At 40.1% G+C, this 21387-nt stretch overlaps 1 protein-coding gene across 2 annotated transcripts in view; it reads left to right on the top strand.

Moving 5' to 3' along the window:
* The window catches only part of INSC (INSC spindle orientation adaptor protein), a 1274962-nt gene that overhangs the window by 665176 nt on the left and 588399 nt on the right, over positions 1-21387 (top strand). For both annotated transcript variants that reach the window (XM_085648109.1, XM_085648108.1), the window contains exon 6: positions 12071-12194. In XM_085648109.1, coding sequence (XP_085504235.1) covers positions 12071-12194 — 124 coding nt within the window. The remainder of the gene's footprint in view (positions 1-12070; positions 12195-21387) is intronic.

Genomic DNA, 21387 nt, shown 5'->3' with positions numbered 1-21387 from the left:
CGTCTAATTTTAGCCTGGAGGTAAAATACCATTTTCAGTAGGTCCCATTCCATTTTGGGCAGCTGGTGTTGTGAAAACAAGCCTCCCTCCTTCTCTCAGTGCTCTCACTTTTTGTGGTGAGTGCCAAGCAACAATCTGTGAATTCTGAGACATCAGGGTAAACCCTGTCGTGGCCGCTTCCCTACAGCTCCTGGTACTGCAAGAATTGAGACAAAAGTTACTGGGGCAGGTCAACTGGAATACCTTAAGTCTGAGCTGGTTTTGCTTAGGGCATTGGTGCCAGAAATGGCACATCAGGGGTAGTTAGTAACAAATAGGGCAGCAAAAGTAGCAGCAGTCTCAATAGGTGTAACAGAAAGAGATGGAGGTGGTCCTTCAATTTGTCATATTGAGGTCAACAGAGGCTGTGGCAATAGCGCTACTACTAGTGTAGCACCAGCTTGATCTGTGAGCTGGGCAGTAGGTGGTGGTAGACGTGAAGACAACAGGGCATCTAGGAGATCATCACTAGAATCACTATCAGTGGTAGACTTCTCTGAAGAATCGGCATCTTTGTCTTCCTGGGTTCCTTTCTTTTTAGACTTTTCAGTAGTTATTGTAGGATACATCCTAGGACCTTCAATTATGCATTTCCTCCAACTATGCTATTCCTCATCCCACAGAGCATCTGCATAATTACACACTGCTTTCTTGGCTCTATTCTGGTATTTCTATTTCTGGCATGTTAAGCATGTTGCTAAGCATTCAAAACTTCATGCTGTGCTGTCTAAAGGGAGGTTTCATGTCATACAATACTCCCATCAAGTTCTCAATGACTCACAAATGAAATGTGCAATATTGTTGAAATCTTTTTGGTCCTTCTTTCTTGGTGATGTCTCACAAGAAGCAGCCCTAAATAACACTTTCCAACTTTCACACTCACACCTAGATGAAGTCTTGTCCAGTGAGAAACCACCCTGACTAATGCTGCTTCCCCTCTGCGCAATAGGATCTACCAGCACTAATATTTAATTAGTACACTAACAACAATTAATTTCAGTTCTCTATCTCATTTGTGTGGTCTATGGTACCTCACGAACCGACACCATAAAACTTAGCAGACAAGTTAACCCACAAAATACTCTTATCTATCAGGGGTCTTGTGATTCACAACCCTATTAATACTCACTCAGCCAACACTGCAAACGCATTTGAAATCAGCAAAACTATTGATCTTCAAAGTTGGAACTAGGGGTGGGCGCAATTTGCGTAGTCGCGCTACGCAAAGCTCCGCGAAACGGTAAAACATCTCCGCGAGCACGCAGAAGTTCCACGAACACGCCGAATTGCTTGTTCGTGATGCTTTTTTCCTGTTCGCGAATGCTGTTTGCGTGCTCGGGGGGAAATATCTTGCAAACAAGTATTTTGAGAACGCAAACAAGCAAAAAATTCCACGAAGCCGCGGAACGCAGAACTTTGGGCAATTCCGCGTTTTCCGCGGAACGCGAAATTCCCCAAATTCCCCAAGCAGAACAGAATTTACCACCCAGGCCTAGTTGGGACATGGACTTAGGGCATGGGCAATTTCGGCTGGGCAAGGTCCAATCAGGTCTAGATTGTCTGGACCTTTCTAACTCCATCCCTCTCATGAAAAAACTCTCACTTTGCTCCCACTTGATGGAGGTGGAATTCTTGAATCTCAAATGTCATGTGATATCAACATATAAACCACCACTGATTGTATGGACCTTTGCTTGTCAACATAGAGAGCGAGGTAGGAGCAATCATTTACATACATTTCTGTAAATAGTGAAGACCAAAGGGACTTCACAGGAAACAACAAGGAGAGTGGAATACGTTTTAAAAGATTTATTAACACATTTAGTTAAATCAAAGTCATTAATTCAGTAAGTATTCAAATGTAAGCATCAATATTTCAAGTTTGAGTGGTCTAAGAGCCAACATTTCCGAATTGAATAAGGAAAAATAAAACACTAGCAAGAGCGACATAAAGAATACTACATATGCAGAAAGCGTGTTCCGTAAAAGAAAAGGGTATTTAGTTAGGCGAATTAGGTAAGGTATAAGCTTCAGAAACCTAAAGAAAGGTTTCTGATGAGAGAATATGAATGCTTAGGCATAAAGCCTTTGCACTCTGGCTGTGGAAAACAGCAGAGGTGAGGTTAGCAGAGGTCAGTTCATAGCCAGCACGCATCTCCTTCCTATGTCTAAGTGACACACACTATTATTATTCAACAAGGCACTAATTTGCAAGGTTAGAGCTTGTTCTCACTCTTGGGAGCCAATCATTTTACTCAAGATTCTGGGAGCAGGTAAACTCCCCTCTTTCTCAGGGCAACACAGCAGTCCGTGCATGGCTATGTCCTTGAGTTGTTACACTGGATAGACTGCCGGTCAGTTCTTCCCATGAGTTGGTGTCCCACCCTAGCATCTTCTTCTTCCGATGAGAACCTTATTATTGGTTGTCAAATGCATAACAAAAAGCTAATCCCTAGCTAGCAACAGGTGCCTGGGAGAACAGCTACTACAATGGAAAAACAGATAATTGTACGAAAAAAAAGAGGATGAAATGCACAGACCTTTCAGGCGTAAACATGTAAAAGTTGACCTTCAAGATTACAATACAAAATGTGGCTAACTTAAGTTACATAGCATGTTAACTCGGTGAAGCTCATAATCACTATATACAGTCATCTATCACAAATGATGTGATTAATATGTACATGGTATTTAGCAATATAAATAACCCTTTGTTCATTAATGTGCTAATAATGCAAATGTAAAATTATGCTCCCCCATAATTCAAGTCTAGGTAGATAAGAGATCAATGCTAAAAAGGGACTATATATGAACATCTTAAAAGAACAGGACAGCATGCTTACAGGCAAGAAGTACATTATCAGTAAATAAGTCAAAAACAATCCTGTTAGCTTTTTAGATGAATCTCTAATACTCCTTAAAATTGATCTTGCCAAAAGCACACAAAAATGAAGTCACAAAACCTTGACAGTATGTCAGTAAGTCTTATTTATTCACAAAAAGTACCATAGCTTGCAACCACCTCCTAGAGATGATGAGAAAGATGGCTCAGATAATTAAAAAACACATAAAACACAAGGATGTGGCTGGTTGTGTATTTGCACAGTTCATGTGCATACCCAATGTAAGTTTCAACAATTATAAACTCAGTGCTGCAAAGCAAAATAGAGTAGCCACCACATCCTAATTTTATCAGGAAATCCTTAGAACAATATATAGATTTCTCCTGAGCACCTTCAATTCAAATAATGTACAGTAATATAATTTATCCACAATACACTGTTGTTATTCTGCATCATTGACTGCATCGAGCCTGTTTCATCTCCTACATCCATCCCTTCCTGTAGAATTCCTCAATGTCAGCCTTCCAAACCCTATCTCTTGCTGCTCTTGACCACATACTACACTCCCTCAAAGCCACATATTATGTAGCTGTGTTACCCTCGTCCTTCACCAAAGCTCTCTCTGGGGGTGCTCTCTCACCCCATTCACCATAGTCAGTACCTCCCTCAGTCAAGGCATGTTCCCAGAACCCCTGAAGACAAGCCTAATCCTCCCACTCCTCAAGAAACCTGCAGTAGACACTGATGACCTTGCCAACTACTGGCCCATCACTCACCTACCATTAATCAACGGGGTTATTGAAAAAGCACTCTACCTTGAAATCTAAGATCACGATAATGCAAACCATCTCCAGCATAGCTACCAGTCCAGCTTCAGATCATGCTGCATCAAGGAGACTGCTGCCTTACACATCATAGAAGATGATGCCCTCATGACTACAGATGAAGATGATCCCTGCCTCCTGATATTGCTGGACTCCTCTGCTGGCTTCAATGCAATCGACCATCCCACCCTCATATGCACCCTCAAGTCTCAAATGGGATTCACTTACAATGTCCTTCAATGGTTGTCTTCCAACACCAGTTTGTTCCCAAAGGCCCCTACAGATCAATAATATCCTTATCATCTGCAGAGTCCTCTAGGGTTTCATACTGTCCCCTATTATCTTGAAGCTCTTCATAGAGCTGCTTGGTGTTCTACTCACATATAACAGTATCAAGATTAACCAATATGCAATGACACACAACCAACAGCTCAAACACTGTCTGGGCATCATCCAGACCTGGATGTCCAACTTCTATCTGAAGTTCAACTAAACCAAGATGAAATTCATGATATTTGCCAAGAACAACAAACAAGAAATGGGACAAACCTGACTCAATGACATGAACCTTCGTGGCTTTGAACCCAACTTTCACTGAATGCCAAGTCACTTTTGATGCACCCTGGAAACCAACATCTCCCTCAAGGAACAGAATGCAAAAAAAAAAGAAATATCAGACTGCCTCGTACCAGCTTTTTCTTTTTTAAATGAAGTGAAACCTTGTCTCTCAGAAAGCTATTTCAGAACTGCTGTTCAGGCCCTCATACTCCTGCACCTAAGTGGTAGTTTTGCCCTGCTCAATGACCTTCCAGGCTCCACCCTGGTACCCCTAAAGGACATCCTCCAGATTGCTGCACCTCTCAACCAGAACCAGAAGAAAGATGAATATATTACTACATCATGATGGACCTTCATGAGCTCCACTTACCTGACTGCACCATTGTCAAAATCAGCTTTATCATTTACAAAGCTGTCATGATCAGCAACCCTGTCTATCTTGTAGACAAGCTCAGCATCGCTGGTTGTTCTCTGCATTCCCGCAGCCGGCCACCATCAGAGTAGAGAAGTGAAAAAAAAGGAAAAACAAGGCATCAAGTATTTTCCATGCTTGCACACAGGATCTAAACATCCTTATCCATCAAGACCGCCCCAGCACTGCTCCAGGTTAGGAAAGAGTTAAAGACGTGCCTATTTAAAGGACACTACATCACAATGGTTTCTGACTTTATGCTTGTCTTTACCCCTGTACAGTTCTCCTCTGCCATTTGCCTAGGTTCGTGCTAAAGAAATACCACATACATGCAATAGGAATTTGTATGGAGAATGGCACTGTTCTATATGTAAAGAATGTAAGTTTAACGACTATGGCAAGGTTTAAGAGATGCCAGCCAAGGATATTATGGACTCATTGCTGGATCCTCAAATGTAATATTGCTTTTTTCACGCTGAGCAGAGCAGCACCTAGCTAAGGGTGCACATTTCACTGATTGTTAGCAATTCAGCGGAAAAGACTATTCACTGCTGAAAAAATAAAACTACAAAGCACCTTAAGGTAAAAGATTGACAAAACCGAGATGGCAGTAAAAGTTGTAAAATCTAAAATAATATGAACATTATCATATAAAATTGGGTGGTGTGAACATTTATTTTATATAATTGATGTGCCACGTAGAGATTTTTAACACAGCTACACACGGATACATTTATAAACCAAAACATAACAAAAGGAAAATGCTTTAAAAGAATTGTGAAGCAAATTAGTTCAAATCTGTTCTCTTGTAGATCTTAAGTAGCCTCCAAAAAATGAATTAGGAAATAGCCAGCTACAAATCGGTGTTAGGGCAGTGACACAAAGGAATCGATGTAACCTCAGCAAAGTGGTCTGAGTCTTCCCTAGACTGTAATATTAAAGGCAATGCAGTTTGGTTAAATGTCTTTGAAACTACCCGCCTGTAATAGAAAGAAAGTGAATTACTTACCTTCTCTTAGAGCGGAATGCACTATTACACAAATAGAAGTTATTTCAAAGATGGTAGCTGAGAAGCAACACGAGAGACTGCTTGAAACGCAAAATTGTTCTTATGCATCAAAGGATATGAGCGACCGGGACGCCACAAATCGACTTTAGACTTGTACTTTAACTAGCATTAGAACCCTTCTAAAATGATTACAGTGTTCAGGAAGAGATGCAGTGCTTAAGAGGCAACCCGAGTTTGGCATCAGCCGCACAAGCTCACCGGCTGTCCCCTGTGTGTAGGAAATTATAATGTGAAACAAAAGTAACTTGCAAAATTCACAATTTTATATCCATCATTCAGAAATGATATAAGCAGAGATAAAGTTGCCCCATCTGAGCATTGTGGAACCTCCCAAGTACACTCACCAGAGCTTGCAAAACTGTATGCACAGTAGGGTGACCAACCGTCCGTAAATTTCACGGACTGTCCGTTATTTGGGCCTCTTGTCCGTTGTCCGTCAGGAAATCTTTCACGGACGCCTTTTGTCCGTAATTCTGGGCATTGGTGCAAGCTGTCCCCCCTGCAAGCAGCCTGAGAGTTCTCTCACTCTCACTGCAGGGGGCCAGCTCGCACTTCTGTGAACTGAAAGGCCTGCAGCAGCCCCTCGAGGCACAGATTGTTATCGGCCATTATCATTCTGATTATCAAACACAGAATGATGATGGGCCCCTCTGTACAGATACGGCATTTGCTGGGCCTCCTCCTGCCAGAGGTCTTCATACTGTGGAGAGGGCCCCCCTGGGGGTCTGTGACTGCATTCCGGGAGGGGGGGGGGAAAACGGGGGGGGGGGGGGGTGCAAATGCCTTAGCAAAGAAGTGTAAATGAAGACGGCCTGGGAGTGTGGCCTTCTTTATTGGCGCAATTTCAGGCGGTTTTCATTTACAGACTTGATGTGTAAAATATACAAATCGTGCTATGGGGGCTGGGGTCATTGAGACTGGTGGCAGGGTCAAAGAGGTGGCTGAGAAGAACAAACTATTCTGTAAGGACTTTATTTCATATGCAGTTACAAAGGCAAAAAAGTAACCCACACACAATGAAAGAAAAAATAAATTCAGGATTAAACTTTGTGTTATTCTGGCAAATCTCTTAATCTCCGGTGCCTACAAACTAATGTGACCTTGTGTAATGTAATAGGTGCTCATGGCATTCTGATTCTGTTCAGAAACTAGTGATAAATGAAGGCGTTCAAAGGTATTAATGTAAGACGTCTGATACTTATCAGAAGATATTTGTACTATGTCACACCAGTAGGTACACTGAAAAAATCTGGAAGGGTCCAGAAATTTACAAATGAAAAAAAATCCAAATTGGTATAGCATACATGATATTTGTGAACGGTGTGGCAAATTCAACAAATGCATATGCCAGGGTCAGTTCACCCAAACTGATTTAAGTGTTCCTGAGCGTCTGCATGATGCTGGTGTCTCATCTCTCGCACAAGGGACAGGATTCCTCTCGGTTCATAACAAGTTGTGCAGCCTGCAATAGAATTACTCAAAACACAGCTTTGATAGAACTGGCTCTGGTCTAATACCACTGAGGTAGTTGAGCCTGTGGATGAGTGTTATCAAGTACATTTAAGAAACTTAGAATCTGGGGTCAGTTTTTCATTATTCACCATAGTCCTTTCCCGATGCTGCAAAAGTGCTCCATTTTCCAAAGTCTTTTGCCTTCATTTTATTAGGGACTTTCGCCGAAGTGTACACCACACCCAGAGCGGGGAAGGTGTCTTATTTTATTTTTTTAGACTAGGTGGGATGCCTGCTCTTCTGCCACTGTAAAATGCTGAATATAGGCGTAAATAACAAAGTCTTTCCAAACATTTGCCCATTTTCACATGTTATAAGCATATATGATTTTAATTTATAGTTTGCGACGGTGAGAGGTATGCATGTTTGTGTTATTTTAGCAACTTGTGATGTCATTGGATTTATGTGAGTTCCTACTCTGTGCATATGAGGTGGCATGTGTGCGTGATGGTCTGTGTGTGCATGTGAGGGTGCAGCTTTATGTGATTATGTATGATGTAGGGTGACTAACCATCCATAAATTTCACAGTCCGTCCGTAATTTGGACCTCACGTCCGTTGTCCGTGAGGATCCCTTTTACGGACGCCTTATGTCCGTAATTTTGGGCATTGCAGGGAACAGCACTGTTCCCTGCATGAAGCCTCAACTCCCTGATGGGGCCGCCTTGCACTCCTCTTCGGAGCACAAGAGCAGCCCCACCCGCCCATTGTCATTCTGCATGCGGCTGATTGCCACATACAGAATGACAATGGTCCAGTCTAGGCTGGTAAAGTATGTGGTGGGCCTCCCCCAGGCTCTGTCTAGGCCAAACGCCACAATGCAACATGAGAATCCAGCTCCACAAAAGGTGCTGGTGAAAGAAGTTAAAAAGAAGTGGCTAGAGTTCTTTCACAGACTAGTCATTTTAGAACTGATGCATTTTCAATATTATATTCAAGGAAGCCATGATTGCTACTTTTTTATTTTATGCAACTAACAACCATTGACAAAGCCAATAGTTCTGGCTTGTTGCAGGTGTAACATTACTTGTTGTTATATATCTGGATACAATGACAGAAGAGGCAAAATACCAGTCAGGCCGCACACTATACTAAGCACAGATTTTTAGCTTATGTGTTTTAAGCCACGCCCTTAATTACATCGAACACCCCCTTTGGTTAGACCCCCCCCCCGGTATTTTCATCCCACTTAAAGCCCTGGAAACAACACCATGTCCAAGTCACCTCAGGGCCTGGCACGGTCCATCATGCATGACCCATGAATTTCAAGTTTTCAGATTTCCTATGTGCCGGGGCATAGGGAACCCTACCCCCACCCATTGCCTTAGGAACTACAGCAAGGGTGAAATTCTTGATGGGCCTCTTCTGTCTGCAATTCTGCAGACACAGGCTCAGCTCATTATTAATATGAAAAGGTGGGCGAGTGAGTAAATGAAGGGATGGGTGGATGGCTGGATAGATTAGTCAAAGGGTGAATGGATGGATAAGGAGAGAAAGGATGTATGGATGAGTGAGTTTCAGGATGCATGAGAGAAACAGTAAAAAGATGTCTGTATGGGTGGAAGGGTAGATCGATGGGTAAAAGAGTGGATGGATGAGTGAAAGGATGGATGGATGAGTGAACGGGTGGGTGATGGGTGAGTTAATGGGTGGATGGATGAGTGAAATGATGGATTGATTGATAAATTGATAAGTAAAAGGGTGAATGGCTGGACAGATGAGTGAGCGGTGGATGTAATGATGGATGAGGGAGTGAAAGGGAGGGTAGATGGACAAATGGATGGATAGATGAGTGAAAGGGTGGATGGATGACAGGGTCAATGGATGGATTCATGAGTGGATGAGTAGAAGGAAGGATGGCTAAGTGAAAGGGTCGATGGAGAGAGAAAGGGAGGATGGATTGATGACAAAGGGTGAATGGGTGGAAGGATGAGTGACTGGACGGATGGCTGGATGGGTGAAAAGATAAAAGGCTGGATGGATTAGTGAATGGATGGATGGAAGAGTGGATGGATGAGTGTACTGATGGATAGGGTGAAAGGATGGATGGATGGATGGATGGATAATGGATGGATGAGTGAAAGGGTGGATGGAGGGATGGATGAGTGAAATGATGGATAGAAGGATACATGATGGATAGGTTTGCAAATGATTAGATATGTTTGGATATGGATGGGCTTAATTATATTCTATTGCGCGACCTCCTCTGATGTGTCTGTAAAACGTACTTTTTGTCCCGAAGTTTTGTCCTGAATTTTGACCTCCTGTCCTGAATTATTGTCCTGAATTTTGACCCTTTGTCCTGAATTTTTACACTCACCGTCCTGAATTTGCACCCATGTCAGTTGGTCACCCTAATGCACAGGAGGAGGCCTGCTCGGCTCCACGTCCTCACGGAATAGCTGTTCTCGAACCCTCTGCACCAACACCACCACTGCATATAGGAGAACCACAGACTGGCGCTGAAGTTACCAGGCAAGCAAAGGGACGGATCTGTCTACTGAATTACACCGAATCACTAGCATTCATTCTAAATATGAGCACAAGTCTTATATGACCATGAAAATCATTATCCCCACGCCACTGCGCAAGAAGGTGACGCGGGTCGTATTTTGCAACAGGTTGTGGTGAGGAATCAAAATCCATATACATTACAGAGAGCTGTGTCCAAATTGCACAAGCTCCTCGCTGTGGGTATGAAGCGCCTACATAAACGCAACTGCAAAAAAAACGTGCAAGACTGTGACCCAAGAGATATTTTAAAACTAATAAAGAACATGTGAAGTTCACACACACACGCACGCGCACACGCGCGCGCGCACGCACACACACACACACACATATATATATCACCAATACAGATTAAACCACACAGGTTGTGGCAGACACTGTCACGTGGACCTGGCATGAGGTGTTGTAACAGGCCCATGTGTCAGTACCTGGCCAGGCTTAGAGAAGGATACAACAATACCGACTGGTAAAGCAAGTTTGCACGCACACCATCTGAAAGATGCACGCCCCGGATAGAATTATTTAAAATCAAGAATTAACAGCACATTCTAAAAGAAAGTGTAGAAGTCAAGTGATTTTAGATATTGAAGATAAACGAGAAGAAATGTATTTGGAATAGAAGGGAGCTCGTTTTTACAAGAATAAGAGGAAACACATAGTTTGCACATAACATGTTCATTAGAACACAAGTTCCTGGCTATTTGTTTCTGAATTCAGAATAGAATTACAAATCAGAACCTTGTGACATATGATGAAAATATCATCTACAACCACATTATTCCCACTCGACTCCTCAAAATGCTGCATATAGTTGTAGGTGACCCTGAAATCCCCAGGTGAAGACACAACCTTCAGCTCAGGGACTGCTTAGAAACCCCATCATCTTCTTCCGGAGAGGTATTGTAGACACCACAGGAAACATAGGGCTGCTTTTGCTAAACGATTCCTGGGGGCTGCTGCTTTCCACGCAGCACCCACCAGCACTCTTCTATCCAACACGTTTCCGGTTCCCATGAGTAGGATTTTGTGCTTTGCTCTGTAGTGATAAATATGAGACTACAACCATATATGCGCGAGTCCGCTTACTCCAAACTCCATGATTTGTTTGGTCTCCTGCGTTTTCAGTGGTATGGAATAAATATATAGAACATGCTCTTTTACTGATCGGGTTATTGAAGGAGAGCAGTTCCAGTGCACCCTTTTCCATGACACACAGTCATCAGAGGGTCCATGCCATCCATATATTCCAATGTACTTCAGTTAACTGTGCTGCAAACCCCAGTGATGAATGATTTCTGGAATGTCAGGCACACACTCCGGCCATGCACACAGTTCCCTGCGTGCTTTTTATGTTGTAGCCACATACCCACGCAGCTAGATGCAGAACCACATTGGCATTCTCGGAGAAAATTACTTTTAGCACTCATTTGCTTGACTTATTCTGGCATATTATGCAGCAGTCTGGGTCCTCTTTGTAATTTAATAGAAATGTTACGGGTGCTCTCCCTCCAGCCCAGACGTTCAATGTAGGTTCCCCGTATAAATCTATCAAGTGATGTCATTTTAGGGGAGCTTTTCTCATGTATAGTAAAAGGCCGGAAAACAGGTGATCATACGGTATAGTGAGTTACATCTAGCCCCAGAGAGTACAATGTCCATTTGAAAGAATTCCAGAAATTGCATTGCCCTTGAAATATGGCATCTTATAAATGCATGATTGTATTGCACACAACCAGCCATTATGTTCTCCCAACATGAACCATTTGTTTATCTCGGAAGCACACTGTTCAAAAGGAGTTTACTGTATTTTAGCACTGGGGTTAAGTTCCACCCTTCATCTGTGCACAGCAGAAACACCTCATCTTCAAGAAAATATGAAAGACCCAAAACTTGCGTTTCAGAACAGCTATCCTTGTACCCAGTACAGCAACATTTTCTAGGGTTAATTCAGATTATTTAATACAAAAATAGTTCACCATAACATTGTAATAAAATCAGGGCGCCCTCTAGGGGAAATTTGTAAAAATGAGAGATAGGTGATTCAGGAAGTGTATGGCAAGCACATAGAGGAAGGAATACACATCCCTACCTGAATTTTAGGCATACGTTTCCTTTCTGATAATGATGATGACTTCTCAGGATATATGGCTGCAGTGCAGAACGATGGACTAATAGTTAATGTTCTTGAAAATTAATTGTAACATTATGGTATGCTTAATGATGCAAGCTGGGAACATAATAAATATTATGCCGATGTTTTAAGGCGTTCATTAACACACTTTATTTGCATATTTACTGTGCAGGTGCTTACAGATAGAAGATGAAGATATGCTAAAATCTATGAAACGCATCATTCATGAAACACTTACTTCTGTTGGACAATATTTTGGTGAAGTGATAGAAATAGCACTAACACAAGAAATAAGGGTGAGTATTTTATGTACAAATATATTTTTTCCCTTTCAAACTTTCTGTGGCTTGTATCAAATAACATACATTAGGCGGATTTGTAAGTCCCAGAGATGCTTACCCTGGTATAGAGTCATAATATCGATGTTTAAATATCGATATGCCATTATATCGATGTTTAAATATCGATGTGACACAATATCGACCTGCAAGAATATCGTCGACCAGAATATAGACATGCAGGTAAGAAATATCGTTTTTGTTAATATCGAAGTTAGTAATACCGCTAGTCAAAATATCGTTGTTAATAATATCGAAATTTATTTTAGTGTTCCGTATTTTAGTATATGTGTTAAAAGTCTAGTTTATTTTTCTAATGTATATTTGAAATTTTTAGAAGTAATTAATTTTATGTTAAGTAATTTTTGCGTATTTTAGTTCAGTAGCTGGTTGTCGGTTTACAGGGGAATAGGGTGGGAAGTGATTTAATTATAATATATTTATTAATACATTTTTAGAAATTATACATTTTTAAAGAAATTAAATATTGCATTTTAATTCCGTAGCTGGTTGTGGGTTTATAGGGGAATAGGGTGGGAAGTAATTTAATTAAAATTAATTAATTAATAATGTTAATTAATTAATATGTTTGTATTTAATAATTTAAATTGTTAGTTGTGTTAACCAATTTGTTATTAATTAGTTATTAATTGGTTATTAATTATTATTAATTAATTGGTAATATGTTAATTGTGTTATTTTTTTAGGAGCAGGTTGTGGGTTTATAGGGGAGTAGGGTGGGTAGTAATTTAATAATAATAGATTAATTAATACTTTTATTAATTAATATTTATGTATTTAATATTTTTTGTTGTCAATTGTGTTAAATGTTTTGTTATTAATTAGTTATTAATTGGATATTATTTATTAATAATTAATTGGTAAATATCTTACTTGTGTTATTTTTTTAAGAGCGGGTTGTGGGTTTATAGGAGTGTAGGGTGGGAAGTAATTTAATTATAACTAATGAATTAATATTTTGTATTATATATGTATATCTCAAGGTCGATGGAAGAATAAATGAGTATATAAGTGTCTAAATTGATGATTTGTTTTTGAAAAATTGATTGTATTACTGACTGATTAAGTGTATCTTTTTGAATACATGGCTAAGTGAGTACTGTTTAAATGTGTAAATACCTGTATCAGTCTCTCACTTTGTGTATAAGTGTCTGCATGGGTTGGTGAGTAGCTACATGGGTGTTTATATAGGTTATTATTTGGTTTTGTGAGTCTCAGTATGAGTGTCTGAGTGTCTTCATGGTGCGGTGGGGGGTATTACGTAGTGCATAGATGCATGAATGAGTGACTCACTGTTTGTATGTGTTGAAGACAGCATGTGTGCAGGACTGTATGGGTAGATGAGTGTGTGCATGGGTGTGTTAGTGAGTGAATGACTGTCTCAATAGTGTCTTCATAAGTAACTACATATGTTTTAAACTAGTATATGTGACTATTGGTGTTTATAAGTGAGTATATGTGAGAGTGAGAGATTGGAAGAGTTCCTGTATGAATAAGTATGTGTTTCTATAAGTGATTGTTTAAAAGACTAAGTATGTGTAAGTTTCTGTAAAAGTAAGTGTGGTGGTGTGTGTATAACTGTATATGCAAGTAAATGGATGTTTGATTCTTTATTAGCATGAGTGACTATGTGTGAGTAACTCTATGGATGAGTGGCATTGTGTTACAGGATGTTTAGGTGTATGAGTACATATGATGTGTGAGTACATGTATGAGTGACTGTATAGGACTGTTGGTGGATGAGTGGATGTGTATGTGGATCTTAGAATTACTGAATAGGTTGTTGTAACTGGTATTGGTATGTCCATTTTTTTGAAAATTTCAGTCTCTTTTTTTGAATGTTTGTATCAAAGGTTATATTAGGGTGAGAGGAGGTCTACCACTCTGTCACAAGGATGATGTCATCAGTGATGTCATTTGAGATGTCATCAGTGATGTCATGAGTGATGTCACTGACCATGTCATGAGTGATGTAATCTGTGACGTCATCAGTAGTGCATTGCGGGCGCGCGAGTTATAGTTAGCTGAACTAACTATAACGGGGGAATTTCAATGGTTTTTTACTAGTGAAATGTCCAGCTAACTATAACATGTGTGAAACTTTTGGTTTTTTAATTGAATTTCTAAGGTTTTTTAAATGCTAATTCCTATCTATAACGTGTGTGAAACCCATGGTTTTTTCAGTGAATTTGCAAGGTTTTTTAAATGCTAATTCCTAACTATAACGTGAGTGAAACCCATGGTTTTTTCAGTGAATTTGCAAGGTTTTTTAAATGCTAATTTTTTTTTTTTCTTCTTTTTTTTTTTACATAGTTTTATTTTAATTGTCTATCCTTTTTTAAAGACTATGGTTAAATTTTAAAAATTCTACAATATGTTTTTATTTTACCATTTTTTTAAAATAAACAGGTAAAATTTATTAGTATTACATATTTTTTTTTTTTTCCTTTTTTTTTTTTTTTTTTTTTTTTTTTTTTTACCGTGCGCGTACGGTAAGCGCACATCTTGCTGTAATTACGTTAGATTTCTACGCTGTTTGCGTTCATTTACGCAATTTGCGTAGACGCACGTCACGCGCGCACAGCGCGTAACGCGTACGCTGCACGCGCACGTTACGCGGAAGTGAAGGGGCGTGCCTGTTTTGCGCATGCGCGCGTGCGCGTGTCTTTTTTACGCGCATGCGTACTTTTGCCGTAAGCGCACCGTAAGCGCACCGTAAGCGTACGGTGGGTCATGTGATCATGAAACACAACTTTTGATTGGTTGAAACTACTTTCAGTTCTAGAACTCTCCTACACCACACCCATTCCCCTCATTTCTGCTTGTGATCCCTTAGGAGAAGGAGCTGGGTTGTCTTTGTGATACGATGGCAGAACAGCAGAGCCCTTCTGAGAGTGAGGCTAGCAGCACTACCTTGAGGCAGAGAGCGAGGAAACAAAAGACCTCTTTCATATGGGAGTATTTTTCTTTTCCAGAGGGCCAGCAAAAGGTAAATGCACCCTTAGTGACTTGTAAGCTGTGTGGCCGTGTACTTTCAAGGGGGAATCCCGACAGGAAGTATTCCTTCGGGAATCACACCATGTTGAGACACCTTAAGGATGTACACAGAAGGACACATGCTCGACTTACTGAAGGTAACCCTTCAGTAAATCAACCAAGCACATCCACAGCAGCTCAGCCTGGACCATCATCTGCAGTGCCGAGTCCTTCTTCTGCAGGTCAGGTGAGCCCTTCATCTGTGGGGGGAGCATCTCCTTTTTCTTCTCCTCAGGAAATTAACCCTCGGTTTCTGAGGGTTGAAATACGGTGCGCCACTTGTCATGATCTAATTTGTTATAGGGAGACCAGTATTTCCCTAGTGAACAATAAAATAGATCAGCACACTTGTCGTACCGTCTAATATTCCCATTCTTTCTTTCCTCTGTCCCTGCATGAACACAACGGCTCTTTTAAGAGCCAACCTTACCTTTCATCTATTTTTTATATATGTTTTTAAAACTTTTTTTTTTTTTTTTTTACCGTACGCGTACGGTACGCGTAATTATTAAATTTTTTTTAAAAAAACACTAAAAATCAATTATCACATTACAAGGTCCTTGAGAGACTACAATGAAAAACTGAAAATGTGATTGTGGAGAAGTGGAAAAAAGGGACCATGATATTTTTGACTTACCATACCCACTCAAAAAAATATTTATTCATTTAAATTTATTTTTAATTGCTTTGAAAATGGTTCTAGTTTTCGAAAATTTTCGATCTCAATCTGAAAAAAAAGAAAAAAGTATTAATATTTAATAAAACATTTTATAAAACAGTACACATATTTACATATTTTTCCAAAAAAACTTTTGCCTTTTTTTTGCTGTTTTCAGAATATATTGCATTTCACTATAAATTGTGAAAGCAATTGCATTCATCATTTAACAGCGGGCAAAAAAAAAAATAACAATCTCAAAGATTGTTTTAAAAAAGCCCACAATTTCTTTTTGCATAAACGTAACTTTATAGAAATGCATAATATTCTTAAAAAATATCATCTAATATCAATACTTATTTCTTTAAAATACCGTCTGATATTTTTGTTTCAGAAGTATAATCACAAAAATATATCTCACATAACTCCACAATACATCTGGTTCCATTTCCTTTAGGCCAAATAGTAATTTTAAAATTCTTTTTTGATTAAATTTCCAATGTTAATCCAATAAAAATCTAAAGTTTAAATTGTACAGATCTCACCGATTCTCTGTAACAGTTTGGTTTCCGAAAGATTTATTAATAATTAAATAAGTCCACAATAGAATTGTTTACCTTTCCGCATGGCCAAATAGTAATTTTAAAAATCTTTTTGCAATAAATTTCCAATGGCAATCCAATAACATTTTCAGACCAGCAACATGTGTAACCTGGGTGACTGAGTACACTCCAGCAAGGGCAACCAGCCTTAGTGATGCTGAATGTATTTGCATTACTGACTGAAACCTCAAACCCCACTCGCTTGTGAATACTGTGCATGATTCCACAGGGTAAGCAGCTGGGTGTGTGCTAAGAGTCTGCTTCTGCATAAAAAAATGGCTCCCCCTTTCCATCTAATGCAACTGTGAAATCACCAGAGCAATACGCAATAAATCTCTGCCTGTAATTCCTTTTTGCACACAGAGTCATGTTTTCATATTAGTCACAAAACAAAATTTCTTTGTCAATTTGAAAGCACATTTACTACTCTTTTGTTTGGCAAGTGATAAACACTTTTACAGACTGACACATTTTGAATCCACTTTTTAGATTCTTAAAAAAGCACATGTCCAAACTGCTTTTTCAGACCAGCACCATGTGTAACCTGGGTGACTGCCTACACTCCAGCAAGGGCAACCAGCCTTAGTGATGCTGAATGTATTTGCATTACTGACTGAAACCTCAAACCCCACTCGCTTGTGAATACTGTGCATGATTCCACAGGGTAAGCAGCTGGGTGTGTGCTAAGAGTCTGCTTCTCCACCCAAAAATGGCTCCCCCTTTCCATCTAATGCAACTGTGAAATCACCAGAGCAATACGCAATAAATCTCTGCCTGTAATTCCTATATGCACACAGAGTCATGTTTTCACATTAGTCACAAAACGAAATTTCTTTGCCATTTTGAAAGCACACTTACTACTCTTTTTTTTGGCAAGTGATAAACACTTTTACAGACTGACACATTATGAATCCACTTTTCAGATTCTTAAAAAAGCACATGTCCAAACTGCTTTTTCAGACCAGCACCATGTGTAACCTGGGTGACTGCCTACACTCCAGCAAGGGCAACCAGCCTTAGTGATGCTGAATGTATTTGCATTACTGACTGAAACCTCAAACCCCACTCGCTTGTGAATGCTGTGCATGATTCCACAGGGTAAGCAGCTGGGTGTGTGCTAAGAGTCTGCTTCTCCACCAAAAAATGGCTCCCCCTTTCCATCTAATGCAACTGTGAAATCACCAGAGCAATACGCAATAAATCTCTGCCTGTAATTCCTATATGCACACAGAGTCATGTTTTCACATTAGTCACAAAACGAAATTTCTTTGCCATTTTGAAAGCACACTTACTACTCTTTTTTTGGCAAGTGATAAACACTTTTACAGACTGACACATTATGAATCCACTTTTCAGATACTTAAAAAAGCACATGTCCAAACTGCTTTTTCAGACCAGCACCATGTGTAACCTGGGTGACTGCCTACACTCCAGCAAGGGCAACCAGCCTTAGTGATGCTGAATGTATTTGCATTACTGACTGAAACCTCAAACCCCACTCGCTTGTGAATACTGTGCATGATTCCACAGGGTAAGCAGCTGGGTGTGTGCTAAGAGTCTGCTTCTGCACCAAAAAATGGCTCCCCCTTTCCATCCAATGCAACTGTGAAATCACCAGAGCAATACGCAATAAATCTCTGCCTGTAATTCCTATATGCACACAGAGTCATGTTTTCACATTAGTCACAAAACGAAATTTCTTTGTCAATTTGAAAGCACATTTACTACTCTTTTTTTTGGCAAGTGATAAACACTTTTACAGACTGACACATTTTGAATCCACTTTTTAGATTCTTAAAAAAGCACATGTCCAAACTGCTTTTTCAGACCAGCACCATGTGTAACCTGGGTGACTGACTACACTCCAGCAAGGGCAACCAGCCTTAGTGATGCTGAATGTATTTGCATCACTGACTGAAACCTCAAACCCCACTCGCTTGTGAATACTGTGCATGATTCCACAGGGTAAGCAGCTGGGTGTATGCTAAGAGTCTGCTTCTGCACCAAAAAACTGGCTCCCCCTTTCCATCTAATGCAACTGTGAAATCACCAGAGCAATATGCAATAAATCTCTGCCTGTAATTCCTCTTTGCACACAGTCATGTTTTCATATTAGTCACAAAACGAAATTTCTTTGCCAATTTGAAAGCACACTTACTACTCTTTTTTTTGGCAAGTGATAAACACTTTTACAGACTGACACATTATGAATCCACTTTTTAGATTCTTAAAAAAGCACATGTCCAAACTGCTTTTTCAGACCAGCACCATGTGTAACCTGGGTGACTGACTACACTCCAGCAAGGGCAACCAGCCTTAGTGATGCTGAATGTATTTGCATTACTGACTGAAACCTCAAACCCCACTCGGTTGTGAATACTGTGCATGATTCCACAGGGTAAGCAGCTGGGTGTGTGCTAAGAGTCTGCTTCTGCATAAAAAAATGGCTCCCCCTTTCCATCTAATGCAACTGTGAAATCACCAGAGCAATACGCAATAAATCTCTGCCTGTAATTCCTTTTTGCACACAGAGTCATGTTTTCATATTAGTCACAAAACAAAATTTCTTTGTCAATTTGAAAGCACATTTACTACTCTTTTGTTTGGCAAGTGATAAACACTTTTACAGACTGACACATTTTGAATCCACTTTTTAGATTCTTAAAAAAGCACATGTCCAAACTGCTTTTTCAGACCAGCACCATGTGTAACCTGGGTGACTGCCTACACTCCAGCAAGGGCAACCAGCCTTAGTGATGCTGAATGTATTTGCATTACTGACTGAAACCTCAAACCCCACTCGCTTGTGAATACTGTGCATGATTCCACAGGGTAAGCAGCTGGGTGTGTGCTAAGAGTCTGCTTCTCCACCCAAAAATGGCTCCCCCTTTCCATCTAATGCAACTGTGAAATCACCAGAGCAATACGCAATAAATCTCTGCCTGTAATTCCTATATGCACACAGAGTCATGTTTTCACATTAGTCACAAAACGAAATTTCTTTGCCATTTTGAAAGCACACTTACTACTCTTTTTTTTGGCAAGTGATAAACACTTTTACAGACTGACACATTATGAATCCACTTTTCAGATTCTTAAAAAAGCACATGTCCAAACTGCTTTTTCAGACCAGCACCATGTGTAACCTGGGTGACTGCCTACACTCCAGCAAGGGCAACCAGCCTTAGTGATGCTGAATGTATTTGCATTACTGACTGAAACCTCAAACCCCACTCGCTTGTGAATGCTGTGCATGATTCCACAGGGTAAGCAGCTGGGTGTGTGCTAAGAGTCTGCTTCTCCACCAAAAAATGGCTCCCCCTTTCCATCTAATGCAACTGTGAAATCACCAGAGCAATACGCAATAAATCTCTGCCTGTAATTCCTATATGCACACAGAGTCATGTTTTCACATTAGTCACAAAACGAAATTTCTTTGCCATTTTGAAAGCACACTTACTACTCTTTTTTTGGCAAGTGATAAACACTTTTACAGACTGACACATTATGAATCCACTTTTCAGATACTTAAAAAAGCACATGTCCAAACTGCTTTTTCAGACCAGCACCATGTGTAACCTGGGTGACTGCCTACACTCCAGCAAGGGCAACCAGCCTTAGTGATGCTGAATGTATTTGCATTACTGACTGAAACCTCAAACCCCACTCGCTTGTGAATACTGTGCATGATTCCACAGGGTAAGCAGCTGGGTGTGTGCTAAGAGTCTGCTTCTGCACCAAAAAATGGCTCCCCCTTTCCATCCAATGCAACTGTGAAATCACCAGAGCAATACGCAATAAATCTCTGCCTGTAATTCCTATATGCACACAGAGTCATGTTTTCACATTAGTCACAAAACGAAATTTCTTTGTCAATTTGAAAGCACATTTACTACTCTTTTTTTTGGCAAGTGATAAACACTTTTACAGACTGACACATTTTGAATCCACTTTTTAGATTCTTAAAAAAGCACATGTCCAAACTGCTTTTTCAGACCAGCACCATGTGTAACCTGGGTGACTGACTACACTCCAGCAAGGGCAACCAGCCTTAGTGATGCTGAATGTATTTGCATCACTGACTGAAACCTCAAACCCCACTCGCTTGTGAATACTGTGCATGATTCCACAGGGTAAGCAGCTGGGTGTATGCTAAGAGTCTGCTTCTGCACCAAAAAACTGGCTCCCCCTTTCCATCTAATGCAACTGTGAAATCACCAGAGCAATATGCAATAAATCTCTGCCTGTAATTCCTCTTTGCACACAGTCATGTTTTCATATTAGTCACAAAACGAAATTTCTTTGCCAATTTGAAAGCACACTTACTACTCTTTTTTTTGGCAAGTGATAAACACTTTTACAGACTGACACATTATGAATCCACTTTTTAGATTCTTAAAAAAGCACATGTCCAAACTGCTTTTTCAGACCAGCACCATGTGTAACCTGGGTGACTGACTACACTCCAGCAAGGGCAACCAGCCTTAGTGATGCTGAATGTATTTGCATTACTGACTGAAACCTCAAACCCCACTCGGTTGTGAATACTGTGCATGATACCACAGGATAAGCAGCTGGGTGTGTGCTAAGAGTCTGCTTCTGCACAAAAAAATGGCTCCCCCTTTCCATCCAATGCAACTGTGAAATCTCCAGAGCAATACGCAATAAATCTCTGCCTGTAATTCCTATATGCACACAGAGTCATGTTTTCACATTAGTCACAAAACGAAATTTCTTTGCCATTTTGAAAGCACACCTACTACTCTTTTTTTTGGCAAGTGATAAACACTTTTACAGACTGACACATTATGAATCCACTTTTCAGAATCTTAAA

The sequence above is a fragment of the Triturus cristatus genome, chromosome 3_2, assembly GCF_964204655.1.
Source record: "Triturus cristatus chromosome 3_2, aTriCri1.1, whole genome shotgun sequence".
Lineage (NCBI taxonomy): Eukaryota > Metazoa > Chordata > Amphibia > Caudata > Salamandridae > Triturus > Triturus cristatus.
This window is presented reverse-complemented; position numbering and strand designations above follow the sequence as displayed.